This window comes from Clytia hemisphaerica, unplaced genomic scaffold (genome assembly GCF_902728285.1).
Source record: "Clytia hemisphaerica strain Z4C2 unplaced genomic scaffold, Clytia hemisphaerica genome assembly, whole genome shotgun sequence".
In the NCBI taxonomy this organism is placed as follows: Eukaryota; Metazoa; Cnidaria; class Hydrozoa; order Leptothecata; family Clytiidae; genus Clytia; species Clytia hemisphaerica.
This window is the reverse complement of record NW_027104055.1, coordinates 359,303-386,444: the sequence shown is the minus strand read 5'-3', so window position 1 is coordinate 386,444 and position 27,142 is coordinate 359,303. Positions and strand designations below refer to the sequence as shown.

Sequence of the window (27,142 nt, the reverse complement as noted above, 5' to 3'; positions counted from 1 at the left end):
AAACTTTTATTTTCTTCTTTTTTTTCATTATTTTCTATTTTCTAATTTTTCATTTATCACGTGTAACCAAAGTTATTAAATGATACGTCTTTTTTATGCCCAAATAACGTCCATTTCAGAGGTGTTGATGCTTTGGGAAAAGATTTCTCTTTGAACATTGCGTAAACCTTATTAAAGCTATATTGCGTTTAGTCCTATAAATTTGATTCAACATATAAATTATACTCATTTTCAAACCAAACTCATCTAGTAAAGACGGAAGGAAGAAAAACAATTAACCAAATTTTTCAGGTAATATTTATTTTTCATTGGATTTTCATTTCAAAGATGATTCCCTTTAAACGAATCTTTTATTATTATTATTTGGAAAAAAACCCTTGCGGCGAAACTTAAAAAGGTATTTGAGATATTTAAAAAACATACCGTCTGTCAATTGTAAATTCTACATCATATTAAGAAAGGTTTACTCTCCCGGTAATATATTCTTTTTGAAATTTTACCAAAAATCACTGTAGTTCTTTTTGAAATTTTACCAAAAATCACTGTAGGGTGTTTGTTTTAGAAGTTTTCAAAATTGTCATGTTTTGTACCCGCCCTTTCACCGCGAAAATGTAGTGTTTCAGAAAATTCCAAAAAAATTCTTAAGAAAAATCTTCAAAAAGAATTCCAAATAAAATTCCAAAAAACGAAAATTCTTTTAAGAGTATCCATTCTTTGTTCAAACAAGGCACTGTACTGGTTGTTACAGAGTACAAGCGCATTTTGTGAAAAGTCTGAAAATTTGCGAAAATCTATAAGTGCATTTAAAAAATATCTTTGAAGAGGTCAAATATTATTTTTTACACACTTTAATTTAATGAAATGTTGCTTCGTAATATTTGTAGCCCCTGTATGGTACAAAATCAAAATCTTAAATTTGTTTTAAATTTGATTTTATAGGGCTGGTACCGATAGAAAATATAATCATGCTTTTCGTCATCTTTGCTACTTGTTGCCTAGCAACCACAAATGCCAAATCCCTTGTACCTTCATCCAATGTATGGCCTTCTCTTGAACAACAACCTGGTATTGGATATCGGTATGGTAGTGTGCAGCCATTATGGATGACGCATGTTGGATTGACCAAAGTTCGCGGGAATGGCGCTGCCAAGAGTAAAGATATACCAACCGTCTATTGGAGGGTTGGTGACGACTCTACTAAGCCTAACAATTTGTTCTTCAAAGATTCAATCCCGCCCTTTTTTCATTTCCTTCAAAAAACAAAAAGCGCCATGGACGAGAGGGATGAACGACGAATCCCGTTATATATTGACGATGAATCCGATTTTGGCAATAATCAAGAGTCGGACAATATCGGCGAATCCGTTTCGGTAAACACCAACCAAGAAAGAAGATCTGGGCAACATGAAAACCAACAGAAAGTCGATATCTTGCGCAAGATAATTGAAGAACGTGAATCAAGGGTGGCGGGCGTAAACATGGATGAGGCGGACAAGAGAGCTATTCGTACCTATACTTACAGTTCGCATCGTTTACGTCAACTTTTGCGAAATTATTTGAAATCATTGAGTAAGTTAAATAAGAACAAAAATGAACCAAGACAAGCGCCGGCTGATAATAATGGAGTAGCTGAGCAAGATGGTATCTGGGGTCGCTAAAGACTCATTTTCTTAGTTCGAATTTCATCAAAGCTTTGCACTGAACTACTGATTTAGACTCTCTGAGATCTCTAAAAAAAACACATCATTCTAGCTTATGGCCAACACTATATATTGTACATTCTATATAAAGACAAAAACGGCCCTTTTCAATCCATGTTACAGTGGAGTCTCTTTAACTCAAACGTTTATTGAACGTCTTCTTAACGTTTATTGAACGTCTTCTTAACGTTTATTGAACGTCTTCTTAACTCGAACAAGTTAAAAATGCCTTATAAACCTTGCTCCATATTTCGAAATTTCTCAAACAAATTTATGTCTTCTTTTATGCGTGTTCGATTTATGGAGACTCCACTGTATATATTATAAGCCGATATGCAAAAAATATTTTAGAACTATTTAGCGCTGGTAGCTTGTGTTTACTGCTCTATATTTTTGTCTAGATGTCTTTGTACATACTGAACATTTTCTTTCTCAAACTTGAAATATAAAGATATAGTCATTCAAATGATGCTGTTTTCCATCTCCACGGAGCACTCATCTACGTACGTATCAGGTTTTTCCAAAAAAGGTGTACACAATTTTTTGACTAAACTAGTAAATAGTAGAAGAGTATATAGGACTCTTGTAACTCCGATAATTTCATTATTTTGTTGATTTCGTCAATTTCAATTTCGAAAAATCATCAATTTTATGCCTATTTTTTAGGGTTATGAGATTTGCCTACAACGTCAGTTTTTTGGCAATAAAAGTTTTTGCCAGACTTAATTCGCGGGTCCCCTGTCAAAAAAGTTTAAGTCCTATCTGCTTCCGAACCAATCACATGCATGATGATGCTACGTTGGTCCCTGCTATTATGTTACCAATCTAAACTTTCTTGTATTGACAATAGGAAAGGTTATTAATTTAAATTGTGACCTATTACCACATTAAATTTGGTTCAACCGTTTAAAGGGAAAGGCGATTGGGATATTTAAGTTATGCTGACGCTGCGCGAAATCAAAACAAAAACCAAAGGAGATTTAGCGAATGCTTAGGAGATATTCATTCCCATAGAAAATTCCGAGAAAACAAAACGAGAATCATGTTTAATGTACTGACCGGAATTCAACGTGTTTTGAAGAGATTAATTTTAATGACCAAAGCGACATTCGGCAAGTTAGCCCTTGTTCGGTTTTCTATTCGGGTCTGTAATATTCGAAATATTTTTGTTATGAAAATTAAAATTCTACAAGGGTCAAAGTTTGATTTTGGATAGTGGACGACTGGTATAAAGTAAAGCAGTGGCAGTTTTCATTCAGCACCATCATCTCATAGCAAAACATGGAATTGTTTCAGAATAGTTTAGAGCTATGGAGCTTATTTTCCAGATTTTTATGTTATGTCAAGCCAGTCATAAAGAGTTTTACTTCATAGAACCCTGATATGATCGTTTTCATTCAAAAAAAAAAAAAAACAGGAAAGGAAAAAGGAAAAGTTCTTTTCTCATTCTTGAATGTGACGGTGTGTTACAATTTTCCTTAAATTTTTTCTGCACTGTACCAAAACATATATTGATTCCCAAACGCTCTGTTCGTCTAAAGTAAGACAATTCCATATCTTCCATTATGGAGGAAATCTAGGTTCGATCCCTAGACAGAGCATATGCAATGTGCAAAAAATCACTATATCTTATTAGAAGTTAGTGTGACTTCATTTAATTTTCAATATACAATACTACATTATATACACTTAAAAGTTTATACAGGTTAAAAATGAGCAATTTTTCCACAATAAATATTGGTGATTTGTATGATAATGATGATATTCCACAATATGCTGTTGGACAGGTCTTTCAACAGTGGCAACATAATAGGACCAATAATAACGATGTTAACAACAACAGGTACATAAGTACTGATCAACGTCAGCCCAGTAGTCAACTAGATCAAAACAAATGTGCAAAAATGAATTAAAATTATTCTTGAATCGCTAAATTTTACTGAATTATTAAAAAGTCATTTTACTGGATTTTAGCACTCTCCTGTCGCATAATTTGAACAATCAAGCAAAAAGCTGATCTAGTTGACTCGACTGGACGTGATCGTCAAATAGAACGTCCAGTGTCCTCTTAAATTCTTAAATCTCTTCATTTTCACTTTCACTTCCATCACTTTGATTCTTCTCCTCAAACTCTATTGCTGTAGACCTAAAAGATAAATGCAGAAATTAAATCTTTGACGATGACCTGTAATAAATTTGTGATGCTATATACTATCTCAGGTTTATGGTACGAGTAATAGATAAAATTTCAGCCTTGATTGGTTCTATCCCATTTTGCTTCAGCTTGTGAAATAAATTTAACACATTTGCATTATATTGTCGATATTCATAGCATTCACAAAATTATTTTTCTACAGAATTGGTGAAATGCTTAACACAAGCTTAAGCCTTTACATGGAAGGAGAAACTACAAACGAAATTGCCAGCGCTCTTGGGCAAGAATTGGCCACAACTTGTTCTTGCAAGGCACAGTGTATTCGCCGCTGCCCGTGTAAAAAAAATATGCTTAAATGTCGTGACTCATGTGGTTGCAGTAAGACTAAATGTAAAAACAAAATGGAAGAGGTAGTCAGCTTGCTTTGTTTTTGGTTTTGAAGTAAATTTGAATTTGATTTTGTTGAATGTTATATTGTCACAGAAGTAAACTTTTCCTTTATCATTTTTTCTAGGTGGCTGTTGACATATCTAGCCTTGGCATTAACAGTGTAGAAAACGAATCAAGCTCTGAGGTTTATACATACAGTATTAAAAATATAAATTTCATCATTATTTTACTGAAAAGTTAACTTTTTAAGTTTAACAGATCTTTACAAATTTGGCAAATATTAAATTAAATTCAAGCTAAAAAATGTGAAATAAAGTTCCCCATATTTTTCATAACATGCAATTTCAGGCAATAAACATTTGATGAGTGAGAAGTATCTTTCTAACAGGTTTTATCATGCCATCTCGAACATTGTTTTCAGATAAAAGAAAATGAATAATGAAAAGACAATTTTAATACCATTTAATACCATGCCATTGAAATTAATGAAATAAATTTTATTCAACATTCAAGATGCAAGTCTCACTGTTTTTCACAACCAATAAAATCAGAATAAAATAAATACACTTGTCTTTACAGGATGAACATGATGCAGCAGACGAAGAAGATGACGAAGAAGAAGAATCAAGACCGTTTTGTGGGTGTAAGGGCAAATGTGAAAGATGTCCTTGCAAACGGAATGGCCTAGAATGCGATCCTAGCGGCTGTAAATGCAAGGCTGGAAAATGCAGAAACAAAGGAGGCAATGTTGTTATGGTAATACTTCTACCAGACCGTTCTTAATTAAATTTTCTGTCTATTTTTCTATTTTGAAGATATTGAGCCTAAATTGCAATTTTTAAGTGCATGAGCTGGTTTGTAGCGACTTTCAGCTTATGATTCCACAAATATTTTTTACATGAAATTATTACCTTAAGGGCATCATCTTTGGCAAAGTTTGGATCACAAATTGTGGTGGCTAATGATGAATGAACTTCTTTTGTTTTCTTGATAAGGAATTCAAGGAATTCAGAGTTTGAAATAAAACCAAATTCTTTTTTATAAAAGTGAAATTCATTTCTGACTTTTTCAGCAGCCTCGTCTTCACCAACGAAGATCCTAACATTTTTTTTATTTTTTTTTACTTGTTTTTCAGCCATTTAGCTAGTTACTTGGAAGAAAAAAAAATCAAATTTATAAAAGAAAGAAATTAACTTGGCTCATAGAATGAAACAAAACTTTTTGATTCTTTTGAAGAATATTTATAACTACTTTTACATTTTGTTCAATTTAGATTCATGTTCAAAAGTTTTGAGATCTTAAAGATTCAGTTTTATATTTGATCTGGCATAGTTCGAACCTCCCTTTTTATTTAAGGGGAGATGACAACTTTCAGAAAATCCAAGAAGGGGGGATTGCAAATTTTCCAGAGGAAGGGGGGGGGATAGCAAGAAGAGAAAAGGAGGATCAGTCAAAAAGAAAAGGCAAGAAGGGGAGGGGGGTCGACATAATTTTGGTCTGAAAAATGACTTTCTTTATCAAACTTTCCAGGAGCTATTGCAAAACAACCTTTTTCCATAGTACAGATTAATCATTTCTGTGTATTATTTCCATATAAAACCACAAGCATACATAATACAGGGTCAAGATAAGTTGTAGTCGTTCCTTTTCCACAGATCAGCAGCATTCACTTCACCTATCTACTTTCGTTTTCGCTATATTTTTTTAATTTGTTTACAAAATTTAAGCTATACTCTCGAACCGCGTATAACAGGCGGTTAAGCCAATCAGCTTTCGAGCTGACATCAGCATGTATTTCAAAGTATACCATGGAACTACCAGTAACTCCGACCCCTACTATAAGTATAGCGCTATTCCCTTTAAGTTTTAAAGAAAAACATTTTGTTCGAAGAAAAAAAAACTGTCAATTTAGGGTGAGGGTTAGGCCAGGGGGGCTAAATAGACGATACAATCTTATCAAATTACAGAGAGCTAGAAAACCCGAGTTATGAAAAACCCGAGTTATGACGCCCCCGAGTTATGACGCCTTAACTTGGATTTTTAAGGTTCATCTTAATTTTTTGAGCTAAAATTAACTCGGTCGCTTTCTAAAAATTACCGAGTTATTTAACTTGAGAATTTGAGCTGCACCTAAAACCGCCGAGTTATTTAATTCGAAAAGTTAAGGTACTTCTAAAAAAAACTGAGTTATTAAACTTGACATAATAAATCTGGTATTTCATAACTCAGATTTTCATAACTCGGGTTTTCCAGGCCTCAGTAACAAAAAATGTTATTGTTTTGCCCATTCTAGATTCTGTAAATTAAATTAACATTATTTTGACATTGTCACGAAATTTCTCAAAATCGATGAGACATCCCCATTTCCCGTTCTCATGAATTTTTTTTTAATATCTTTAGCTGAAAGGCATTGAAGTAACAGTGTGAACCTTTCTGTTTTTGGCAAATCTTTGATGGACTTTGTGGGATGTTTACAAAGGCTTCGGTCGGGGAAAATTCCGCCGGTGAAATATTCGGCTGCCCTTTTCTATTTCATCATGGCTAGTCTTTCTTAACTTTTGGAAGCAAAAGTTGGGATCCAAAGTTGTCCTTGATTGTACTTAGCTTAGATTTTACAAGACTGGGCTGCTCCAGATTGTCCATAGTTTATACCTAATTTCTTTTTCATTACTCTTGAAAATTTAGGGATGATCAAGTACACCCTGGTTGTCCATAGTGTACTTAGTTTTGTCCTTGATTTGAGTAACAGGGTAGCTTCAGTGGCCACATCCCATGATTGTGATGTTCTCAGCATATTCTTAATTTTTTAGCAATTTCATCATTAATTAGGCTGCTGGCATCCACCAACGGATTCTAGCCCGAAGGGCTAGACTCGAGACTTCTGGATGGGAAATGAAACCGCTTAGGTCCCATCCAGAACGCCCGCGCTTGTTTTCACACAAACGCCGGATTGAAACTAAAAGCTATCCCTAAATTTCAAAAGATGCAGTCCTCAAAAACAAAGGAACCGCTAGATACAATCCGGCGTCATGATTAAGGCGCGTTCTAGTCGCGTTTTGGATGGGAAATAATGTGGCCTCACTTTCTCTTGTCTGGGAAAGGTTAGAGATTCGACTCTAGTCCTTGGGGCCGTTCATATTGTACGTACGCACTAAAATGTCGAAAATCGAGTACCCCCTCCCCCTGTACGCAAGCGTGCGAAAATGGCTATACCCCCTGGTAAGTACGTACTTTTTTACCCCCCCCCCCTCTGTTGAAGAAAATTTCGAATTCAAATCGTTTGGTTCGGACCTTTATTTCATACATGAAATAAAATGAAACTTTTTCTTTTCCTCGATGCGTATAAGAAGCGTAAAAGTCGAAAGAAAAACAAGCAAAAAAGGGCTATGAAAACATTTTCTCTGTGTGCGTATATTTTCCTTTGACCCACCCCCTCCCCCTGTACGCAAGCATACGCTTTTGAGAAGGCCCCCTCCTCCCCCCTTAGTGCGTGCGTACTATCTGGACGGCCCCCTTCGGGCTTTAAACTCAATGGTATACACCCTATATTACCTGTTGTTCTGTAAAGGTCTGCAATTCAGAATAATCAAGAATATTCTTGTAGAGTCATTCTAATAAAAAAAACGTTTAATCAGTGAGGCAGCAAACATTTCAAAGCATTCACAACTTTGCCACCATTTTGAGACGTACCAAGTATTTTATGTTTTTTTGTCAGTGTTATTTATAAATATTCTAAATTAGGGTTCAACGAGGAGTTGCCATAGAGTATCTTTTTTATACGCTTGCGGTTTTTGGATTTAGAAATTTGAGATTGGAATAATTTTTGATAAATCTTTGTTTAAGTGTATCAAGAAACAAGGTAGATCTGACTGTGAAAATGTGGTTTATTGGATATCAAATTTCATTACAAGATGATAAATCAAATCTTGCAACCCTTATGTGATGTGAATTTTTTATACAAACTTCGATTTTGTGTGAGACCTTGTAGTTTCGATCTCAGGTCTAGGAAATCATAAATCCTGATAATGACACCAACATTTAGACCACTATCTTTTTTTTGGAGGTCTACTCTAGGTGTTTTTTGGAACCAGTCTCGTCAACTTTGTTTTAATTTCGTTTTACCTTGGTTTCTTTTGTTCTTGCATATAAAGGGAAAAATGAACGTATATTTGGTCTGGAAGCTTGTTGTTTTAAGTTTTTTTTAGCTTTTTCCTTTGTCAATCATTTCGTCAATTTATCAAAAGATGAAAATTTATTTGCTCAGTTTTTGATCACGTTACCAAGTACTCCTCTTGGGATTGGTTTAAGATTTAATCACATGATCACAAAGTGAGCAAAACAAACTAATTTCTCAACGCAAGTTCAAGTAAGAAACAATGGAAAGAAAGAAAAGGCTTCCAGACCGGGGTTTTATATACGGACTATGATCTCAGGTGTCGTGAACTAAATACAGTCTGTCTGTCTGTCTGTCTGTTTTTTTAGCACTGGAGTTTATTTGCCATTGATATTGTCAGTTTTGTACGCAATAGCTAGTTAAAACAATACTCGTGATCACTGGTAGAGTGTACTGATATTCGGGGTGGGGGTACTAGAGATTTTTCTCCAAAACTTTTGCCGATTTTCACTAAATTTTGGTCCAATTCTTTTAAAAATCGTGACCCTTTGAGAGGGAGAAATTTCGATTTTCGTGGATTTTGGACCCTTTCAGAGAGTGAATTAGTTTCTGTAACCCTTAGTGAAACTTTCGAGGGTGTAAAATGGGACCCTTATGGCTCACACATACCCGACATCCATTTTGCCACGACAAATAGCCAATAATATTTGTTGACTTTATGGAATCACAATACTTAGACGGATTTATTTATAGTCTAGGTAGTTACCATAGTTGCTAAAAGATCGGCTTGACATTAGGATTATTAGTTTTGCTTTTAATGAAATCAATTACTCTTATCTCTATTTCGAAATTAAGTCTCAAGCTGTAAGATAAATTGATGGGACGGACTAATTATTATAATTACGTTGCTTGATAAATAAATGTAAGATGAGTATGTTGATGTGGCAACGTGTGAAAATTTGGAGATACGTTTGAAGTTCGAATGAGATATCTCTACTGAATCTCTAAGATATCTTTACCTTACTCTCTATTCGATGCAAGGTAGGAATCGCTTTATCACTTACTTCTCGACTGCTAAGTTTTCCTTTATAATAATATGATATAAAAGAAGAATGAATTTTTATCTGAGAGAGACAAAGGGCTGGTAAATACTCTTATGTTAAAAAACAATGAAGTTACATGCAAAATTGAAGAGTAAAAGGGAATTTTTTCCGCGAATTTTCAAAAACGTATTCAAGTTCAACAGAAATTATGCGCGATTCAACCTGTGAGGGATTTTTTTGGTGGTGGCAACGTTAGGTTTGAGCAGCGCTTTATTGAGAGTTTTAGATGTTGAAGGCGGTGGGCGTGAAACCAGGGCGTGAAAGAAGAAATCAGTTAGATTTAATTTTTTAAAGGCGCTCTCAGACGTTTCAGGATACTTTTTACTATGTCTAGGTATCGTTGACGATAATTGAGATATAGCCGCGGACGGACTAAAGACAAACTTGCTTTGAAGCAACTTATTTAAGGGTCGGAAAAATCAGAAAATCTAATTTTAGTCCCACTAAGGGTTACCCCCTGAAAGATCGAAATTTGGTCAAAATTGGTCAAATTTGTCCCGCTAAGGGTCGTAAAATTCACAAAATCTTCCTTTGTTTTCTCCTTTTTAGTCCCGGTAAGGGTCCAAAGTTCGAAAGTCGGGCGGCACCCCCCGACTTATAAATTGTATTCTTATAAAAAAAGTGTATATTACATTGAAGGATTCCCTTTAACGTATTAAAAGTAAAATTTAAACAGCTATGTTTTTGTTTATCAAGGGAAGTTGTTTTGTTCTTCTTTTTAACTATCCTGCGTGGATTATTTTCTTCATTCAGCTCTACCTATCATTTGATTTGTGAAAAGTTTGTACTGTGAAATTTGATAAATTAAACAATTTTCTTTTAACAGTGCTATTTTTTTCTACTGTGTGAAGGAGGGAGTGGGATTTTTATTAGGTATCGTTTTCCTTTTGGTCTGAGGAATTCTTTCCTGTAAATATTTTGCTTCGATTCCTTTTCTGTATAGGCCAGTTTATGTATGTGTGAAGAAATAAGAATTTCTGTTCAACTTCTGAATACCACTCAGGAAATTTGGGTGGCAGAGCAACGCAGCATTTATTTTTCTGCGATGTAGACGGTTAGCTTCTAATTTGTCTAGATCCTGATTTCCAGATTGACTGAGGACGGCGTTTTAACTTAGCACTTTTACTGTCCTCGATTTTGCGGGTCAGAACTGCGGGTTATTCCAAATCACTTCAATCACTCCTCCGTCCGTAAAAGTGCAATCTTACAATCTTCTTTTGATTTAGAGATGTTTTTAATAAATTACCAGACTAACGCTAAAGTTAAGGAAAACTTATCGAAACAAAGCTTGTTTTTCTACATTGATCCTTTAAGCTTTTTTTGAAAAGCGCCTTTAACATTAATTGAGTGTTCTTTAACAACTTAACAGTGTGTCCGTAAAAAAAACGGGCAAAAATTCACATAAAATAAAATCCTCAAAAACGTCGTTTGACTTTACTGAATTACTGCAGTACAGTATGGACATTGTTTAATCATTCAAAAGACATCCAACTCCTAAAGGCAATTTAGTTCTTTTTATTCCAAAAGAAAGGAATAACATACGTTATCAATAGGTCATTAGACGATGCTATCGTCCGTATAATATGTTATTATGATATAACATAGTTCGTATATTATATAAAACGTAATATGTTTCGCGGCGGATAGAGTCTGTGTTAAGACAACAGCCATCCCCGTAAAAAATTCCCGTCTTCACGTTTGTTCCTCTTAGATGAAACTCGTCTTAGACTATAGCATAGTCTAATAGGTCATATGAATTTTAAGGATTTTTCTTTATATGAATTCTTGTCCTTTTTTGGGACACATTTTATATCACCCTCATCATCGCGTGCTTGAACATTTGTGTTTACAGGAAGGTACAGCACCCTAGTTTGGACGCGTAGGAAAATTTTACTCGTTATAAATATCTATTCACACTCACCCTCAAATTTACGCAACTGTTTAAATCTTCGTTCTTTCCTGTTGTTTTTGAGAAAGGTGTTTTGAATATTACATTTTTTTATAAGCAAGTGTCTGTCCCTTGGTCAGACTCGTGTATGCTTAAGTTCGAAATTGGGAATCACATACAAAACGACGGTATTCACTCCATGTTGGCACACCAACCTTTTTTCATCCAGTTTTGGAATGAATATTAAATGAGCTTTTGAGCTAGACTTCTGCTCATCCTCTAGCGAAAAAAGTTTCTTATATAGGAAGTATATCTATTGAGGTCTGCGATTCAGACTACTTTTGAGCGCGATGATTGTCTAAAGCAAAACAAAATTAAAAGCCAATCGTAAACAAAAAATTAGAACCCAGCCCCTTTCGCTTTCGCTTTCACTTTCAAGCAAGTTGTTGGCTGAATAAGAGATCGGATCGTCACATTCATTCATTCGCCATATACCTTTAGAGCAGAGTGTGGTATGTGCAGAATGGATAATCTGTTATGAGATTAGGAAAATGGTGATTCTTTTGATTACCTACCACTTAAACAACAAACTAAAAAGTTGTCTTTAAAAAAAAAAGAACATTAAAGTCTGTCCAGATATAATTGGCAGTGGAAACAAGAATGCCTGTAACTTTTGATAGTCAAATATAATAATGGAAATTTTTTTTGCTTGTTTTAGAGAATCAAAAGCGCTATATTTGAATGTATTTTTGGTTAAAAAATTCGCGATTTTTAGCGGTTAAATTTGCGATTGTAAAATTGAGCTTTTTTTCTACTTATGCTATAACGTTCATTTTTGCACCAGTGGTAGTTCAACCTTAGGTTAAGAAGTTTTTAAATTTCAAGGCAAACAAAAAAGTCCTTTGGAAGATATGGGATCCGAAATACCCCTTGGTAGCACTTTTCTGTGAAATATCAAATCTCCAACTTATTACTAAAAAGACATGTTTTTGTCAAACAGTTCAGTGAATTTTTAGAACGTTGATTTATTGATTGATTTCATTGAAATTTTGCCAATCATAATTATGGTAAGAAAGTTTAAACCTATATTTTGAAAAAATGACCTGATAATTATGAGGTTACCTTACCTAGCCCTTTAACTGCCAATGTCGGCATATGCCGACATGAGTATTTTCGATTTCTTTGCCGATGTCGGGATTTGCCGACATTTGCACTTTCCATTTCTTTACCGATGTCGGGATTTGCCGACATGCGCACTTTCCATTCCTTTGCCATAAAATTTAACACTTCTACAAAGATTTTGTATTAGATGGTTTGAAATGAAAAAGATGATAGTTAAAAGCTTTTCTATGTTGAAAAATAACTATTCAACAATGTTCAACTCAAAATTATAGTCCTTGGCTGATACTTCATATATTATTCAGAAAATGAAGTCAAAATCGCTACCTTTTGACCATGTCGGCAAATGCCGACATCTGGCAAATAGGTCGAACCTTCTTTTTTTCCCATGGCAAATAGGTCGAACCTTTTTTTTTCCGTTGCAAATAGGTAGAACCTTAAAAAATACGAACGGTAGTTAAAGGGCTAGTAACTAAGGCTAGTTTTCTTTTTTTTTTTCTTTAGACACACCTATTTTTTTTGTCATCCATACTTAAAACCATGTGCAACTCATCTTATAATTATTATTTCTTTCATTTTCAGAAAACAACAAAAATCTATCATATATCAAGATGGCGGATGAGAAAGAAGATTATGAGAAAAACCCACTTGTTAAGAATGGAAAAGTAAGTTTGATATTATTTTGTTTCTGCTTCCGTTGATTTCAACCAAAATTTATTCAAGAAATGCCGGGTGGGGTTAAAGGGGCAAATGGAAGGTACGGGTATGTGCAGCCCGACAGGGTGCTCTTTTGGACCTCCAAAAATTCTGCTAGGGTTGAGGGTAACGTACTTTTTTTCTTTGAAAAGGATTAATTTTGGGGAGATTCCCGGTAAGGGCTCAAAGTTTTTATCCTCCATTTTTTACCTGAAATTTTCCAATTTTCAGAATTGAGGCCTCACCTGTTCGTCATCCGGGAGACCTAGTACCCCTGGTTTTGGTGGATTCAGTTAATAAGAAACACAAATGTTATCTTCCCTTAGCCAAAACCTATTTATATCTTATTAGCCATTTCATTTTCTATGGAAAAGGTGAATCCTTCTTAGCCTGGTTAACCAAGCCAGCTTTTACAAGGCCAAGATACGGCTGATGACAATATAGCGTTATCGGCACCTGAATGATTTTTATGATGTATGGAATTTTAAGTTTGCCTTGAAAAACAGATATTCAGTCACACCTTACCATCAGATTTTACCAAGTGACTGAACCAATCTGGCTTAGATTTCTAGGCTAGATCCTTCTAATAAATTCGAATTAAAGCTATTTTTCTGTAACCGTCGCACCATTTATGTGTAAAGGTTCCTTTCAAAATGACTCCTAAAAATAAATTTGATATCGTATTCGTTTGGGACGCTTCATACGCTATGTTATCTATTACAATGGAAACATAATGATTGGCATGACCCTTCATACAAAGCATTGACTTCTAAGCCCGAACGGCTAGACTTGAGACTCCTGGATGGGAAAAGAAATTACCTATTTCCATCCAGAACGTCCGCGCGTGGTTTTTACACAAACACCGGATTTAAACTAAAATCTATCTCTAGATTTCAAAAAATGCAGTCCTCAAAAACAAAGGAGTCGCTAGATACAATCCGTCGTCATGATTACGGCGCGTCCAAGGCGCGTTTTGGATGGGAAATAAGTGGCTTCACTTTTTCTTGCATATTCGAAAGGTTAGAGATTTTACTCTAGCTCTTCGGGCTAACTCAATGTTACAAAGGTTTTAAGCCTCTGGTTGGCAAATTTAAATTGACCCTTGAAAGATGCTTTTTGTGGCTGTTTTATTAGAACAGTTTAAAAAACCAAAAGTTTTTGTATTTTTTCATACTGTAAAAAAAAATACAGGTAAAAAAAACTTCACTTTTACAGCAGGCGTAAGGTTAGAAAGGTGGAGAAAAGCACTTTCAAATACAACAACTTATAAGAATTTCAAAACACCTGGGCTAGACGATAAAGTAATTCAATCATTTCTTACATAAAACATAATCAGAGTGACGGAATTCTACCTCAAGGAAAAAAAATAAGAAAAAACCCTTAAAGAATATCATTTTTGTGGGAAATACGATCCTTCGAAAACTATAATATAACCCTGGCGTTTTGTACAAACACATGCTTTCCGATTGACTTTTCTAAACTATTGTCATATTACACAGAAAGGCACGGACTGTATTTGTCTTTTTTATCAGCCGCTGGTCTATGTAGGTGTTGGTTTTGGTGTAAATTTTGAAGGCTATTTTGGAAAGGATATCCTTATAGTGGGCCACGCAAGGAATTTATCTTGGATTAACATGAGATTTATACATCATTTTATGTGTTTTGTGAAATTTTGTAGAAGTAAAAAAAAGAATCGTTTTGACTGGTTTATTCATCAAGCTTTGAGATCACTTTAAAAGACATGGTTCTGCTTAATTAGAGGAAAAATTTAATTTCGATTTGCTTACGGAGAAAATTGATATAAATATTACTAAAAATTTAATTTTATTGTAACATCACTTTCGATTTCGGTTAAGATTTGTTTAGATACTATGAGTAAAAAATCGAATGGCGTTGTTCTAGTTAATGGTAGTTTAAAACAAAATGGCGGAGATGTAGTTTTTGAGATGGGAGATATTAAACAAAGCAATGGAAAACCTTCTAATGGACATACGAATCAACAGGTATGGAAAAATAATACAGTTTGAAATCTGCGGGGTACTAGGGTTGGCGGATGAGGGGTATGTGCGGACGGGACCTCCGAAAACCGACCCTTACAGAGACTGATTTTTAGTGAAAAGGTGACCCTTTTTTGTGAGACTTTTTTGAATAAATCTCTTCGATTTTTGATTATTTGAGTATTTTTACAGTATTTGGCTTTTGTAATTTGACACTCTTATATTTTCTTGGAATTTGTCACTTTATTCCGTTGAAAGATTCCTCGGCTAATTCCGAAACCACGGTTTCAGAGATCATTTCAGCAAATGAATTTTGCCACAAGCATGTTTTACAAATTTGGGGTACACTACCCTTACATAACTCTCCAAAGATGACCAAAATTTGATCAAGTTTGTATCTTGTCATATTTTACTATCAATCTTTATCAACACGATGTAGATTTCACTCGAACGCACGCTGACAGAAAGGTCGATATTTGACACGCTGACTGTGCAGGCTAGTGAAATCTACTAGTTTTCGAAATATTAGAAGCCTCGTTTTACGTGTTGATGCGTGCTGCTGCTATTCTTTATATTCTGTAATAAGCATGCAGAAATTCTTTGCCCTCTGCTATCTAACAGGGTTGTGTCGCTGGATGATGTGAAAAATAGGACTTAAAATCTTTTAACAAAAACTTTCGCAAAAAAAAGAAGAATGAATAAGTCAAACAGCGCTCTTCATTGCCAATTTAGCTTTTTTCTCTATAACCAATGCCTAAGACCATCAAACGAAACAATCATGCTTGCAAAATACTCAACTTAAGTAGACATATAGTTTAACGCTTTGACTCGTGTGTCACCTAAATGTCTTTGAGGTATTACAATTTTGAATTTTTCCTGAGTGCCTTATTTGAAAAACAAACAGATTTTTAAGCACGTCCCGTAATAAGATATGCCAATATGTTTTGTATTGTGAATTTAAAACGCGCTTTCAAGGTGTTTTCAATCGTCTAGCCTAAGCGCGGATCGATAGAATGATTTAGACATTATTCACAGGCTATTTACGCTATAGATTGATACGAATAAAAAAATGTGCAGTTATAAAGTTGATAATATTATTGCTCAGTGGGCCTAAAGTCCAATGCTCTCTACATAATTGTGCAAAGGGCTGATCTCATCTTCTGCTGATCTAATTTTCCCTTGAACCCCCGTATCAAATATTTTGTCTAGTCAAAGAAGCTCTTTGTTTTAGAATATAGTCTATGAGGGTAAAGGTCCAATTTTTTGTTTGTTGTTATAGCCAGTGTCGAATATGTCAAATCTGTCTTGTTTTTAGGCCTTCCCTATTGAAGTATCTGTGTCGCACATCTTTTAACATTTGATTGAACTTTGTGTTATATTTTTATCAGCTCTTTTGATATCCTCTATTTTGTGGCTCAGAACTGCTGGTTATTCCAAATCACTTCAGTCCTTGAAAGTGCAAATACATAAACTCGCTCATGTCTCATCTTGTGCATTTTTTAAGAATTTCCAATGCCGTATTTGTTTATTTTAAATCTCTTGCAGTGCATCTGGGAGGAATTCTGGAAAACCTATCATTTAAGGGCCTGGATATAGTTCACGCACGAGTCTTTTGTTAGGGGGAGGGGTGGTTGGTGTGCTAAATTTTCCACCGATTTCCTCATTCCGAATAGTTGAATTTATAATTAGACGTCCAAACAGAAAGACCCCGATTCAGTAGTCAGTTAGGTTACAAGAAAAACAGGTAGACCTCAGCAACAGGTCTGTGAGAATCATTTCAGGTTCTGACAAAAGCTGACCCTTCTTAAATTAATTTCCAGGTCTCCGCCCACCTTACAAACTTTGTAAGTTCAAAATACAGACCAGATCGGTTTTTAAGTCATCATCTTCCCTTCCATTAAGAACTGTTTTTTCGAAAGAAACAAAACATACCTTAGTGTTATTTGATATTCCGATGGCGGATTGGCGGCCGCCCACGCTAAAGCTGTAAAGGAGCGTGCCAATTTCCCATATGAGAGGAATGATAGTCGGCCTGTGCTCCACCCCCAGTCGGGTTCAACAACCCTTGTGCGTAAACCTATAAATATTTTGGTTGGACCTGCCAATCCCCGAAAACGAGGGCTGGGTTACCAGACCTCCCGCTGCAAAATTCTTGACGCGGTCTCGCATAATCCCATAATGTAAACCTTCCAGATGTTGAAAATTTTCCCGACCTTCAGAGCTTTAGCGTGTCGGATGAAAATTTCACCATCTGGGTGCCAGATAATAAACCTTAGTGTAGATTCTGATTTTTAGACGTATGTTACGTAACAGTGCTTGAGTTTAGGGTGGTAAATTGAATAATAAAGTGGCACGCGGTTGACCGCGCGACTAAGGTCGTAAAAGGTGTATTGTCAGTCCATGTGAAATAAAAAGCTCGTAAAATGCTTTCTATAATTCGAACCTTTCTGTAATTCGAACAAATTAGACTTTAATAAACTAATTAGACCTCCCGCTCGACGTCAAATCGGCGACCATCAACAGTATTGAGGATGGATATTTAATGAGCTCTTGAGAGCGGTAATTGGCTAAAGCAAAACAATCGCACCAAAACAAATGTCAATCAACATTAAAAATAAAACCCAGTCGCTCTAACTTTCGTTTCCAAGCAAAAAGCAATGTGGTTTTGGCTGAGCAACCATTTCAGATTATCACATTCGCCACATTTCTTTCAAAGCAGAGCAACGCATGCGCAGAATGAATTATCTGTAATAGGATTACCCATGTGACAATCGATATTTCTGCTTGTCTATTTTATCCTGATTAAAATTACATTTTTGAAAAGGTTTTTAGGTCTTAAGCGCTTGACATATGTTTTAAACGGCTGTCATATCTTTTATGATGTGTTGAACAATATGTAAACAAGTAATGAATTTTGTTTATTTTTGCCCTTTTTAAGGACGGTTTTTTAAATCGATCTGAAAGCCGTACCAATTGTTCCATAATAAAGACTTAATAATAGTAAGAGATTTCGTAAATTCCAATTATATAGCTGAAGCCGTAAAAAATTAATTAAAAATACCTTACATAAAGTTTTACTAAAAATTAAATCTATAGTGTGCCATACATAGCCTTTTATCTGCAATTCACATCTAAATCGTGATTCTATCATGTTTTAAAATCCAGGGGTCTCCTAAAACCATATAAAGATCATTAAAGAAAGAGGAGGGTGTATATTGGGTAGAAAGCTCAAATACTCCCTCTCATTCAAGTCATATTCGCGTATACTTTTCTCGAGTAAACGCGAAAGGAAATTGATGAATTTTATGTTGTTTTGATTAATTTTGTACAAAGATCTTATTCGCATAGTATACTCTCTTGTCCTACGAAAGGGGACTTTCTCAATCTTAGAAAAATATTTAAGTGGAACACTTTGAATGTTGTTTTTCTACTGCTAATGTGATTAAACTTGATAAGTAATGGATAATGATGGAAAGGCACAGGTATGAATAAATATCTCCTTGTTTACCTTTTTGGCCCCTTTGTTTTGTTAAAGTCGCCCCTTAATCATTGCCCAATTTCGAGCTTACACCAATGAAGACCATAAATAACACCAAAATCTTCAACATCTCTAAACAGGCTTTAAAATACTGAATATTGGCTTGAATTCTCCTTAAAATGTTAAAACTTTATAAAACTTCTGTTTGTAAACTTTTGAAAATTGTATTGAGAATTATAATGCTTTGCGAGAAATTTTGGACGTAAATGCTTAAAAGAATGGAATCTCCTAATAACCACATTCAACTCTCGTGAAAAGAATAAAAAAAGTCGCCGTTTTTAGGTTAAAATCTCATAAATTTTGGTCCAGAATAATATAAGCGCTTGTGAATTCGAAACCTACCACAAATCTTTTATTTACTCATACCTACTACTAAATGTATAGTAACTTAATTTTTCTTGGTAACTATGTATGCAACTATTTAGAGATAGATTTACCCCCAATACACCCTCTCTATGTCTTAAGTTTCCTTCTCTTGGATTATTTAACTGTTTGTATAACTGCACTTACTACAAGGTCGTGTTACAAAGTAACCTTTCATTTGCGTCACTTGTGTGATTTTTCTTTATCGTCAAGACTGGACAGTCGCTTATAATCCATGTAATAGAGAATACACTTGACTCTAATTCGATGTTTAATAAAGGAACTCAACAGATTTCGAATTAAAAGAGATACGCTATTCAAGCAATAAGGAACTCAAAATCAATTTAGGTTCCTTACGAAGGGTAATTTTTTTCAGCTTGGGGGACCTATATTTTAGTTCAAATTGCAGAACGATTAGATGTTTTAAAAACCTTCGGATGGATCAACTTATATGAGAATGATTCGAATAATAGAGGTTCGAATTAGAGAGAATTGACTGTATAGGGTCTCGTATGAAAATAAAATGTGATAAATGTTCCAGAATGATTTCAGTATGACAATTTGCCGCGTCCATTATTTTTGCTTGTTTTCTATCATGTTTGAAGTGATTAGTAACAGTACAATCCTGACAAAAGTTGTTTTCCTTAATTCTCACCTTAATTTTCCATATTTCGATAAATTTTGATTTCTTTTCAGGTAGTATTCCACTCATAAGCATTTTTTCAACGAGCAACACATCGCAATATAAATCGAATTTGATCAAAATTTTCAGCCTTTTATTTTCTACTTTATATTATTTTGATCTGCATGATCTCATCAATAGTGGTGTATCTAAGGGGAGGGCTCAAAATTAATGGCGGAGCCATACTTCTTTAAGGATGAAGGCTCAAATCAATCACTGGGCACTCTGTATCAGAGTGTATCTCATGTTTATCGCTTCGTAGTACACTCTGTGCGCTTTTTATTCCCGTACGGAAACCTCTGCGATGAAGTATTATTTATAAATACCAAACACTTCTCTCGTCGTCTCCCCTCTCTCGCCTGCATTCCATCACAGGGGTCAGTTTGAAAAATCTCAAATCCGAAAAGACAATGACAACAGACCCTCTACGGCAGTGAATTTTGAAATAAGCCGTAGATACCGGGTCTGTGTACAGACTAGTCACTATGAGGCAATTCCCAATAACGCAAGCTCTATGATAAACATACTTTTGTACATATCCATAAAGAAATTTTTCCATCGCAAGGCTCAATTCGTTTACATTTCTTTGTTTCCTTGATTTAATATAACCTAATGAAGATATTAAAGTAAACCAACATATTTTACGATCATTTTTCTTTATAATTTAGGATGAATTGGAACTTCGAGAAAAACAACCGCCAAGTTACCAATCAGTGCAGCGACCCTCATCCCCGGCCGATGAAGCACGCCGAGTTCTACGGGGTCCTTTGGCCCCAGTTAATAACTTTTTAAACATGCTAGAAGACAACACTCGAAATTTTATTCAAAAGGAAAGCCAAACGGTCAAAATTGTAGCGGCTGTTATTTTCTTGATTCTGTATATCATTTACTTTTGTTTTGCTGTAACGTTGGATGCTGAGAGAGCGAAAGATTTGATTTATGTCACCGTTTTTGGATTCTTTTGTTTGTTTTATTGGTTGATCAAGAAGTTCTTTGGTAGAGTCATTTGGAAATCTTGTTTGAAACCTATTGTAGCTTTCTTTGAAGCCAAAAGAAAGATTTTCACATGGTAAGAACTTTTACCTTGCGTAAAGAGTAAACAAAGCTGATAAATTGGTAGCGAAAAAGCTAATATTTAATCCGTCAGCGGTCGAAACCTCCCTTTAGCGGTCGAATCCCACCTTTAGCGGTCGAATCCCACCTTTAGCGGTCGAATCCCACCTTTAGCGTTCGAAGCCCGCCTTTAGCGGTCGAATCCCATCTTTAGCGGTCGAATCCTGCCTTTAGTGGTCGAATCCCACCTTAAGTGGCCGTGGCCAGCTTTAGCAGCCGAAACACATCTATGGCGGCAGAAACCTTTATAAAGGGTAGAGTTCAGTGGAGACGCGGGCAAAAGAGAACAGGACATTTCAGGCCCGGCAAAACAATCATAAAGTTGGGGAGGCTGAAAGCTCAAAATGAGATACAATTTGCTAGGAATTTGAGAAAAAAATCTCACTTGTCTCCCCGCTTCCATGGGCCTGCATTTTGGGCCTAAAATTTAGTCTTTGTTTTTCTTTAGGATACTCTCGCTAGCTTTTGTTGGTTTTTTAATCTTTTGGCTTTGTTGGGATACGAGAAAAGATCCTGGACGATTGATTTCATTGGGTGGTTTGTTGGTTTATATCCTCATCGGATTCTTGTTCTCAAAACAACGTGATCGGGTTAGTAAAGATATCAAATTTCGAACTTGGGGGTTAACCAGAGTAATAAATATATTCTTAGGTTTATAGTGGAGCCTCCTTAACTCCAACCTCTACGCAAATTCTTTTGAGATTTAAAATGGTTTGGCATTTTGAGATAAGAAACCCTCTTTAACCTCAAAAAGAAACTTCAGTGCTTATTAGAGTTGTAGTATTTATTCTATAATACAGCTGTTACCAAAATAAAATCAGGTACAGAAATACGTTTTCGCATCGGTAAGGTCTTCGTGTATATTGTTTCCGGAGCCAGAAAACAGGGCAGCTTCGTGTTGAAAAAGTGTTTCGGACTTTTTTGATTCGAAATGATGTCGAACCGTAATGTCTGAACATGGTCTAATATTTCAAAGATTATCTTCCGTAAACCGTATAATTTAACTGTATTATCATTTAGATCCGCTGGCGTCCTGTTATATGGGGATTCGCACTTCAATTCATATTTGGTTTGTTAATCCTAAGAACTGATATTGGTTTGAATGTATTCAAATGGCTTGGCGATCGTGTCACTATTTTCTTGGGATTCTCAAAAGCTGGTATTGAATTCTTGTTCAGAGGTCTCGACCAATTTGGGTTAGCGGTAAGTTAAGTTAACTTTAACCCCATTGACTTCCAAGCCCGAAGGACTAGACATGAGTCTCCTGGATTAGAAATGAAGCCACATATTTCCCCTTCTAAACGCGTGACCCACGTGTTTTCCACACAAACGCTAGATTGAAAGTAAAATATAACGCCAGATTTCGAAAAATATGCCGCGTGAAAACAAAGAAAAGGCTAGATTTAATCCGTCATTCTAATAGCGGCGCAAACCTTAAGGCTTCACTTTTTCTTGCTTGAGAAAGGTTGAACATTCATCTCTAAAAGCCCCTGGCTTTAAACTCAATATATACACCCCTGTCTCACAACCCCCGCTTTTCCCATAGTGGAGATGAAGATTCAATTGTTCCTTTCCATATGAAATTTTTTACTTTATTTAATTTTTGTTTTAGATTTTGCCAATCATTGTCTACTTCTCGGCTGTCACTTACGTTTTATATTACCTTGGTTGGATGCAAGTTTTCATCAAGAAGGTTGCTTGGATACTTCAAGTTACCATGGGAACATCACCAGCCGAATCGGTCAACGCAGCTGGAAATATTTTCATTGGTCAAGTAAGTCACCATGGTGTTCTAGAATTCATGCTATTCATGATGTAATATTTTCTACGGAAATACCTTGGCTTTTGCCAGTAAAATATCTTATCAAAATCTTATCTTTCCTATTTCATTTCTAATTTTAAATTGACCACTACTGGCAAAAAACAGGGGGTTTCCTTAGAAAATACTTTGTTAAACCCCCAGGTTTTCTTGTTAGGTAACTCTTGATATCATTTTTTCACATGTCAGCCTTTTATTCTATCCTGGTAGGTAAAAAAATTTGGACTAGGTGTGTCAATTTTATTTTTAAGTCAATAATACATTGAAAAATTTGAAGTTGTGCAACCGTTATACTTCATTTGCGTTCGTTATGATATATTACAAACGAAAACCTTAATTTTTACGTGCGAACTTCTGTAAGATCATAACATTAAATTCGTTTCGTTCCTTTAGACAGAAGCTCCACTATTGATTCGTCCCTTCTTGGAAGGGATGACTGCATCAGAACTTCACGCTGTTATGACAGGTGGTTTTGCTACCATTGCCGGCTCCGTTCTCGCCACCTACATTCTCTTCGGCGTATCAGCGTCGCATCTGCTTTCCGCTTCAGTGATGAGTGCGCCCGCTGCGCTGGCAATGTCCAAATTAATGTACCCAGAAACAGAAGAACCTGAGTTTACAGAAGTCGATAAAATTGAAATCGATGGAACGTAAGCAATATACTAATTGAAACTTGAACGAAAAATCCCATCTTATTTGAATTACAGTGTAGTCTCTCTAACTCGAACCTCTATAACTCGAATTTAGTGTTTTATCGTCCCTTCAGTTAACAATACCTTAAAACCTTACTCAATAACTCTATAACTCTAATAAGAAATTTCCTTTACTCAACAAATTTTTCGTTCCCCGTCCGAAGTTGTTTTACCTCGGAAAATTTTTTTTGCCAATTATCAAATTGCATTGACTTTTTTTTTCTACGAAATTTAGTGAAGAGACGAACGTGTTTGAAGCACTTGCAGTAGGTGCTTCCATGTCTATCGGTCTTGTGGCGAACATTGGTGTTATGATTATCGCTTTCTTGTCAGTGTTGGCTTTATTTGATGGTCTTCTTGGATGGTTTGGTGGTATGGTGGGATTACATGAACTCTCTTTTGAGGTGAGTACAATAAACTACATACACCTTAAAAACGCCACAAAGGGATTGTGTTCAAAACACAAATTCCCTAGTATAGCAGATTCATGTAAAAAAGTCACGAAACGTCGAAACTCTGATTAGCAGAGACATGCAAAGATTACTTATTCATACTCTGAACATTTTGAAAAACATTTGCTTATGTGAGCAATTTTCAGCCAATCAGAGCATTAGTCGATGTTTTTTCGCGACTTTTTACATGAATCTTTTAATTGGAAATTCGTTTATTCACCAGGGAGGATCGACGTCACAGGGTGCCTCTATCTGAAGAACGTTTGAACTCAATCCTAAATGGTAAACGATAACCCATGCTTTAAAAGTTGATGGAAGATTTTCATGTTTTGTTAAGTTACGTAAACTCCGCCATTATGGGAGCAAACTTTCGATTTGCGTGAGGAATTGCCTCTACATATTCGAACGTTTGCTTCCATAAGTAATGGCGGATAAATTACGTAATTTTAAAAAACATAGAAAACCTCATTAAAGTTGTAATCCGATGAAACTCAAAATACTTTTTGTTTTCTGTTTCAGTTCATCTGTTCATACGTTTTCATGCCATTCGCTTTTATCATGGGTGTGGATTATAAAGACTCCTTTGAAGTTGCAAAGATGTTGGGTATCAAGACCTTCCTCAATGAATTCATCGCCTATGAGAAGCTTGGTGACATTATCAAGAATAGAGTATTGGAAAGAGGTGGCTTGACCATGTCTGTGAGTATTTATTATTGTGAGTTCTACTCAATTACTTACCTTACCAGGTCGAGCTTGCTCGGCTTGCGATGACACGTTCTCTTCATACTGTTTCCGATATCTTACGACATTTGGAAGGTCTTCCTTTGAGCAGCCTTCATCATCTCTTAGTTGGCCATTGTATATTTTGTAATCGGTCTGCCTCGTGGTCTTTTCCCATGGAGGGACTCCCAAAATATTACCTCCCAAAATATTACCTCCCAGTTAGGCTTTCCATACCGTGGCATAAAGTTAGAGCATTCCGCTTCGGTGCGCAAGGTTGTGGGTTCAGCCTTAGATTTGCTAAAAGTTATGCAAAAACAAAACAAAAAAGTAAATTAGACAAACTTTAGTACTTTATAACTTTCTGCCTGATGTAAACAATTAAATAGAAAGGTCACGAGAGTAAGCGGGGAATTCCAGGGAATGAAGTGGGGTCCTACCTGCGTAAAGACAGTTTAGAAAAAGGGAGCCTTTACAAAAAAAATAATAATTAGGTGTCAGCTCACCTATGCGTGTATATGCGATGCCCATTGACAAACACTTTTGCTTTTACATTTTGTAGATTCGTTCAGAAGTCATTGCGACATATGCATTATGTGGATTTGCGAATTTTGGTTCAATGGGTGTACAGATAGGTGGTATTTCATCTCTTGCACCGAGCAAACGAACAGTTTTATCGCAAGTCGTTCTTCGTGCTTTGGTTGCTGGTACTTTGGCTTGTTTCATGACCGCCTGTGTGGCTGGTAGGTTTCAGCTGTATTTCTATCATTTTTGAAGTCCTTTTTTCTAGAGGAACCTTTGGTTTAAATTTTTCTGGGTTCAAATCTCTTGAAAAAACAGTAAGTGTTTCTCTCTGAAACTTTTCCACCTCAAGTGTTTTCAAAGCTAAATACTATTAAATTAGATTAGAATCAAGCACCTTTCGGGTAACTAACATAGACTAGTAAACTAGTCGGTTATTTATTACTTATAACCTTATAATAAAACTGTCAATCAAATAATGTAAAAACTAATTAAATATTCAACGCGCGTGAGAGAAAAGGAAAATAACCGACTAGAAGCTACTTCCAACGCCTTTTTTTCTTCACCTAAAATCGTAAGGAGAGACATACAGATTTCTGTATGTCTGACCCGTGCGGGATTGCATTTATTTTTCTTTCTGTTTATTGCGTTTTTAGAAAGGCTCATTTATTTATATGTTCCCATGTTCAATGTTACTATGAAATATCATTTAGTCAAAAAAGTTGGATGGATTCTCAAAAAACCTAAAAAAAGTTGTAAAATTAAACAACGTTTTTTGAGGGAAGTAGCTTCTAGTCGGTGAAATTCAGAAAAGAGACGCAACTTCACCCCTTCGATTCTTTTTATTTGCAGCTTGATTTTTTGTATATGGGTCTGTTTTCAACGACTAGTTTACTAGTCTATAACTAACATTGATGTAAGATTCCAATCCTTCTGTAGTTCGAACTTAAACACCCTGTTATTCAAATGTTTGTCTAATTTAATTGTTTTATAGTTTCTGTCCCTTTAAAAACAGATTAAAGGGAGTCTTCAAATTCCGTTATTAATTTCAGGAATTTTATATGACGAATCAAGATATGATGTGAGCATTAAGATACCGACCAATGGAACAAACACTACCTTGTTTTAAAATGGCTGGTTGCGGTAACCATGGTTGCAAAGTTTGTAAATACTCCAATAACCAATTAAATGACGAGCTCTATGATAATTTTGTATTCACGTAACCGTTTTCCTACGGGGATAAGAACCATTTTAAAAGGAATATGGAAAACGATTAACAGGTTTACGAAAGAACCACGTAGATTTGGGTTTAGAGGTTTTACATTTTTGTTAAGTTACGTAGTTACCGCCATTATGGAAACAAACGTTCGAATCTGTAGAGGCGATCCCTTACGCAAATCGAACGTTTGTTTTCGAAATGACAGAAATTACATAATACAAAACATGATCAACCTCTATGAAGAGAGATCCAAAATCGTTGATTCGGCTTAATATATCTACCATAATGGCGCTTGTATACGTATCAACCATTTTATATTGACACGATATTGACATAATGTCTACACGATGGACATTTTACAACAACTTTTTGTGGTCTGTACATCCGAATGAGAGTTATAACAAGAATTTAAAACCACACTTCTCAAATGACTGTAACGTAAGTAGATTTGCACATAAAATAAATAATTGCATACAAGGAATTTACACTTAGTAAGTTCTATTGGTTTACCTACCAAGGTTGAGTTTAACACAGATCAAATTGCCAGATCCTGACTATGGTTTATAGCGTTGTCTTTGTATTATACGATTATGTATGGATGTATATTTTTGAAATGAAAAATTGACAAAAAATAAGTTTATATATTTTTATTACTTTTGAACTTTTTATGACTTATTTTTTTCAAGCTTTATAAAGGCTGGTTACTAGTTGTTAGCTTGTAAACTATTTTCTTAAGATTTGTTCTAGATTCGAGATAAAATACTTGTTTTTTTATAAGAACAATTTATGACCATAATATAGAGCCTAGAATGCCTGATTTAAAAAACACAAAATGGGTTAAAAATAGATGGTAGAACGAT

General features: G+C 35.3%; 2 protein-coding genes across 3 annotated transcripts; both read left to right on the top strand.

Moving 5' to 3' along the window:
- Positions 1–218: 218 nt before the first annotated feature.
- Positions 219–1,743, top strand: LOC136812178 (uncharacterized). Its single transcript, XM_067068659.1, has 2 exons — positions 219–291; positions 940–1,743. The coding sequence occupies exon 2, from the start codon at positions 966–968 to the stop codon at positions 1,656–1,658; it is 693 nt and encodes a 230-aa protein (XP_066924760.1). The 5' UTR covers positions 219–291; positions 940–965; the 3' UTR covers positions 1,659–1,743.
- A 7,632-nt stretch (positions 1,744–9,375) lies between these two features.
- Positions 9,376–27,142, top strand: LOC136812179 (solute carrier family 28 member 3-like). 2 transcript variants are annotated; one of them, XM_067068660.1, is made up of 11 exons: positions 9,376–9,400; positions 13,052–13,134; positions 20,414–20,814; positions 21,307–21,448; positions 21,879–22,061; positions 22,471–22,632; positions 23,071–23,327; positions 23,605–23,773; positions 24,341–24,520; positions 25,104–25,284; positions 26,116–27,142. In XM_067068660.1, the coding sequence occupies exons 1-11, from the start codon at positions 9,394–9,396 to the stop codon at positions 26,190–26,192; spliced, it is 1,842 nt and encodes a 613-aa protein (XP_066924761.1). In that variant the 5' UTR covers positions 9,376–9,393; the 3' UTR covers positions 26,193–27,142. The 2 variants fall into 2 exon arrangements, with proteins under 2 accessions (XP_066924761.1, XP_066924762.1); XM_067068661.1 differs by lacking the exons at positions 9,376–9,400; positions 13,052–13,134 and adding an exon at positions 18,411–18,644.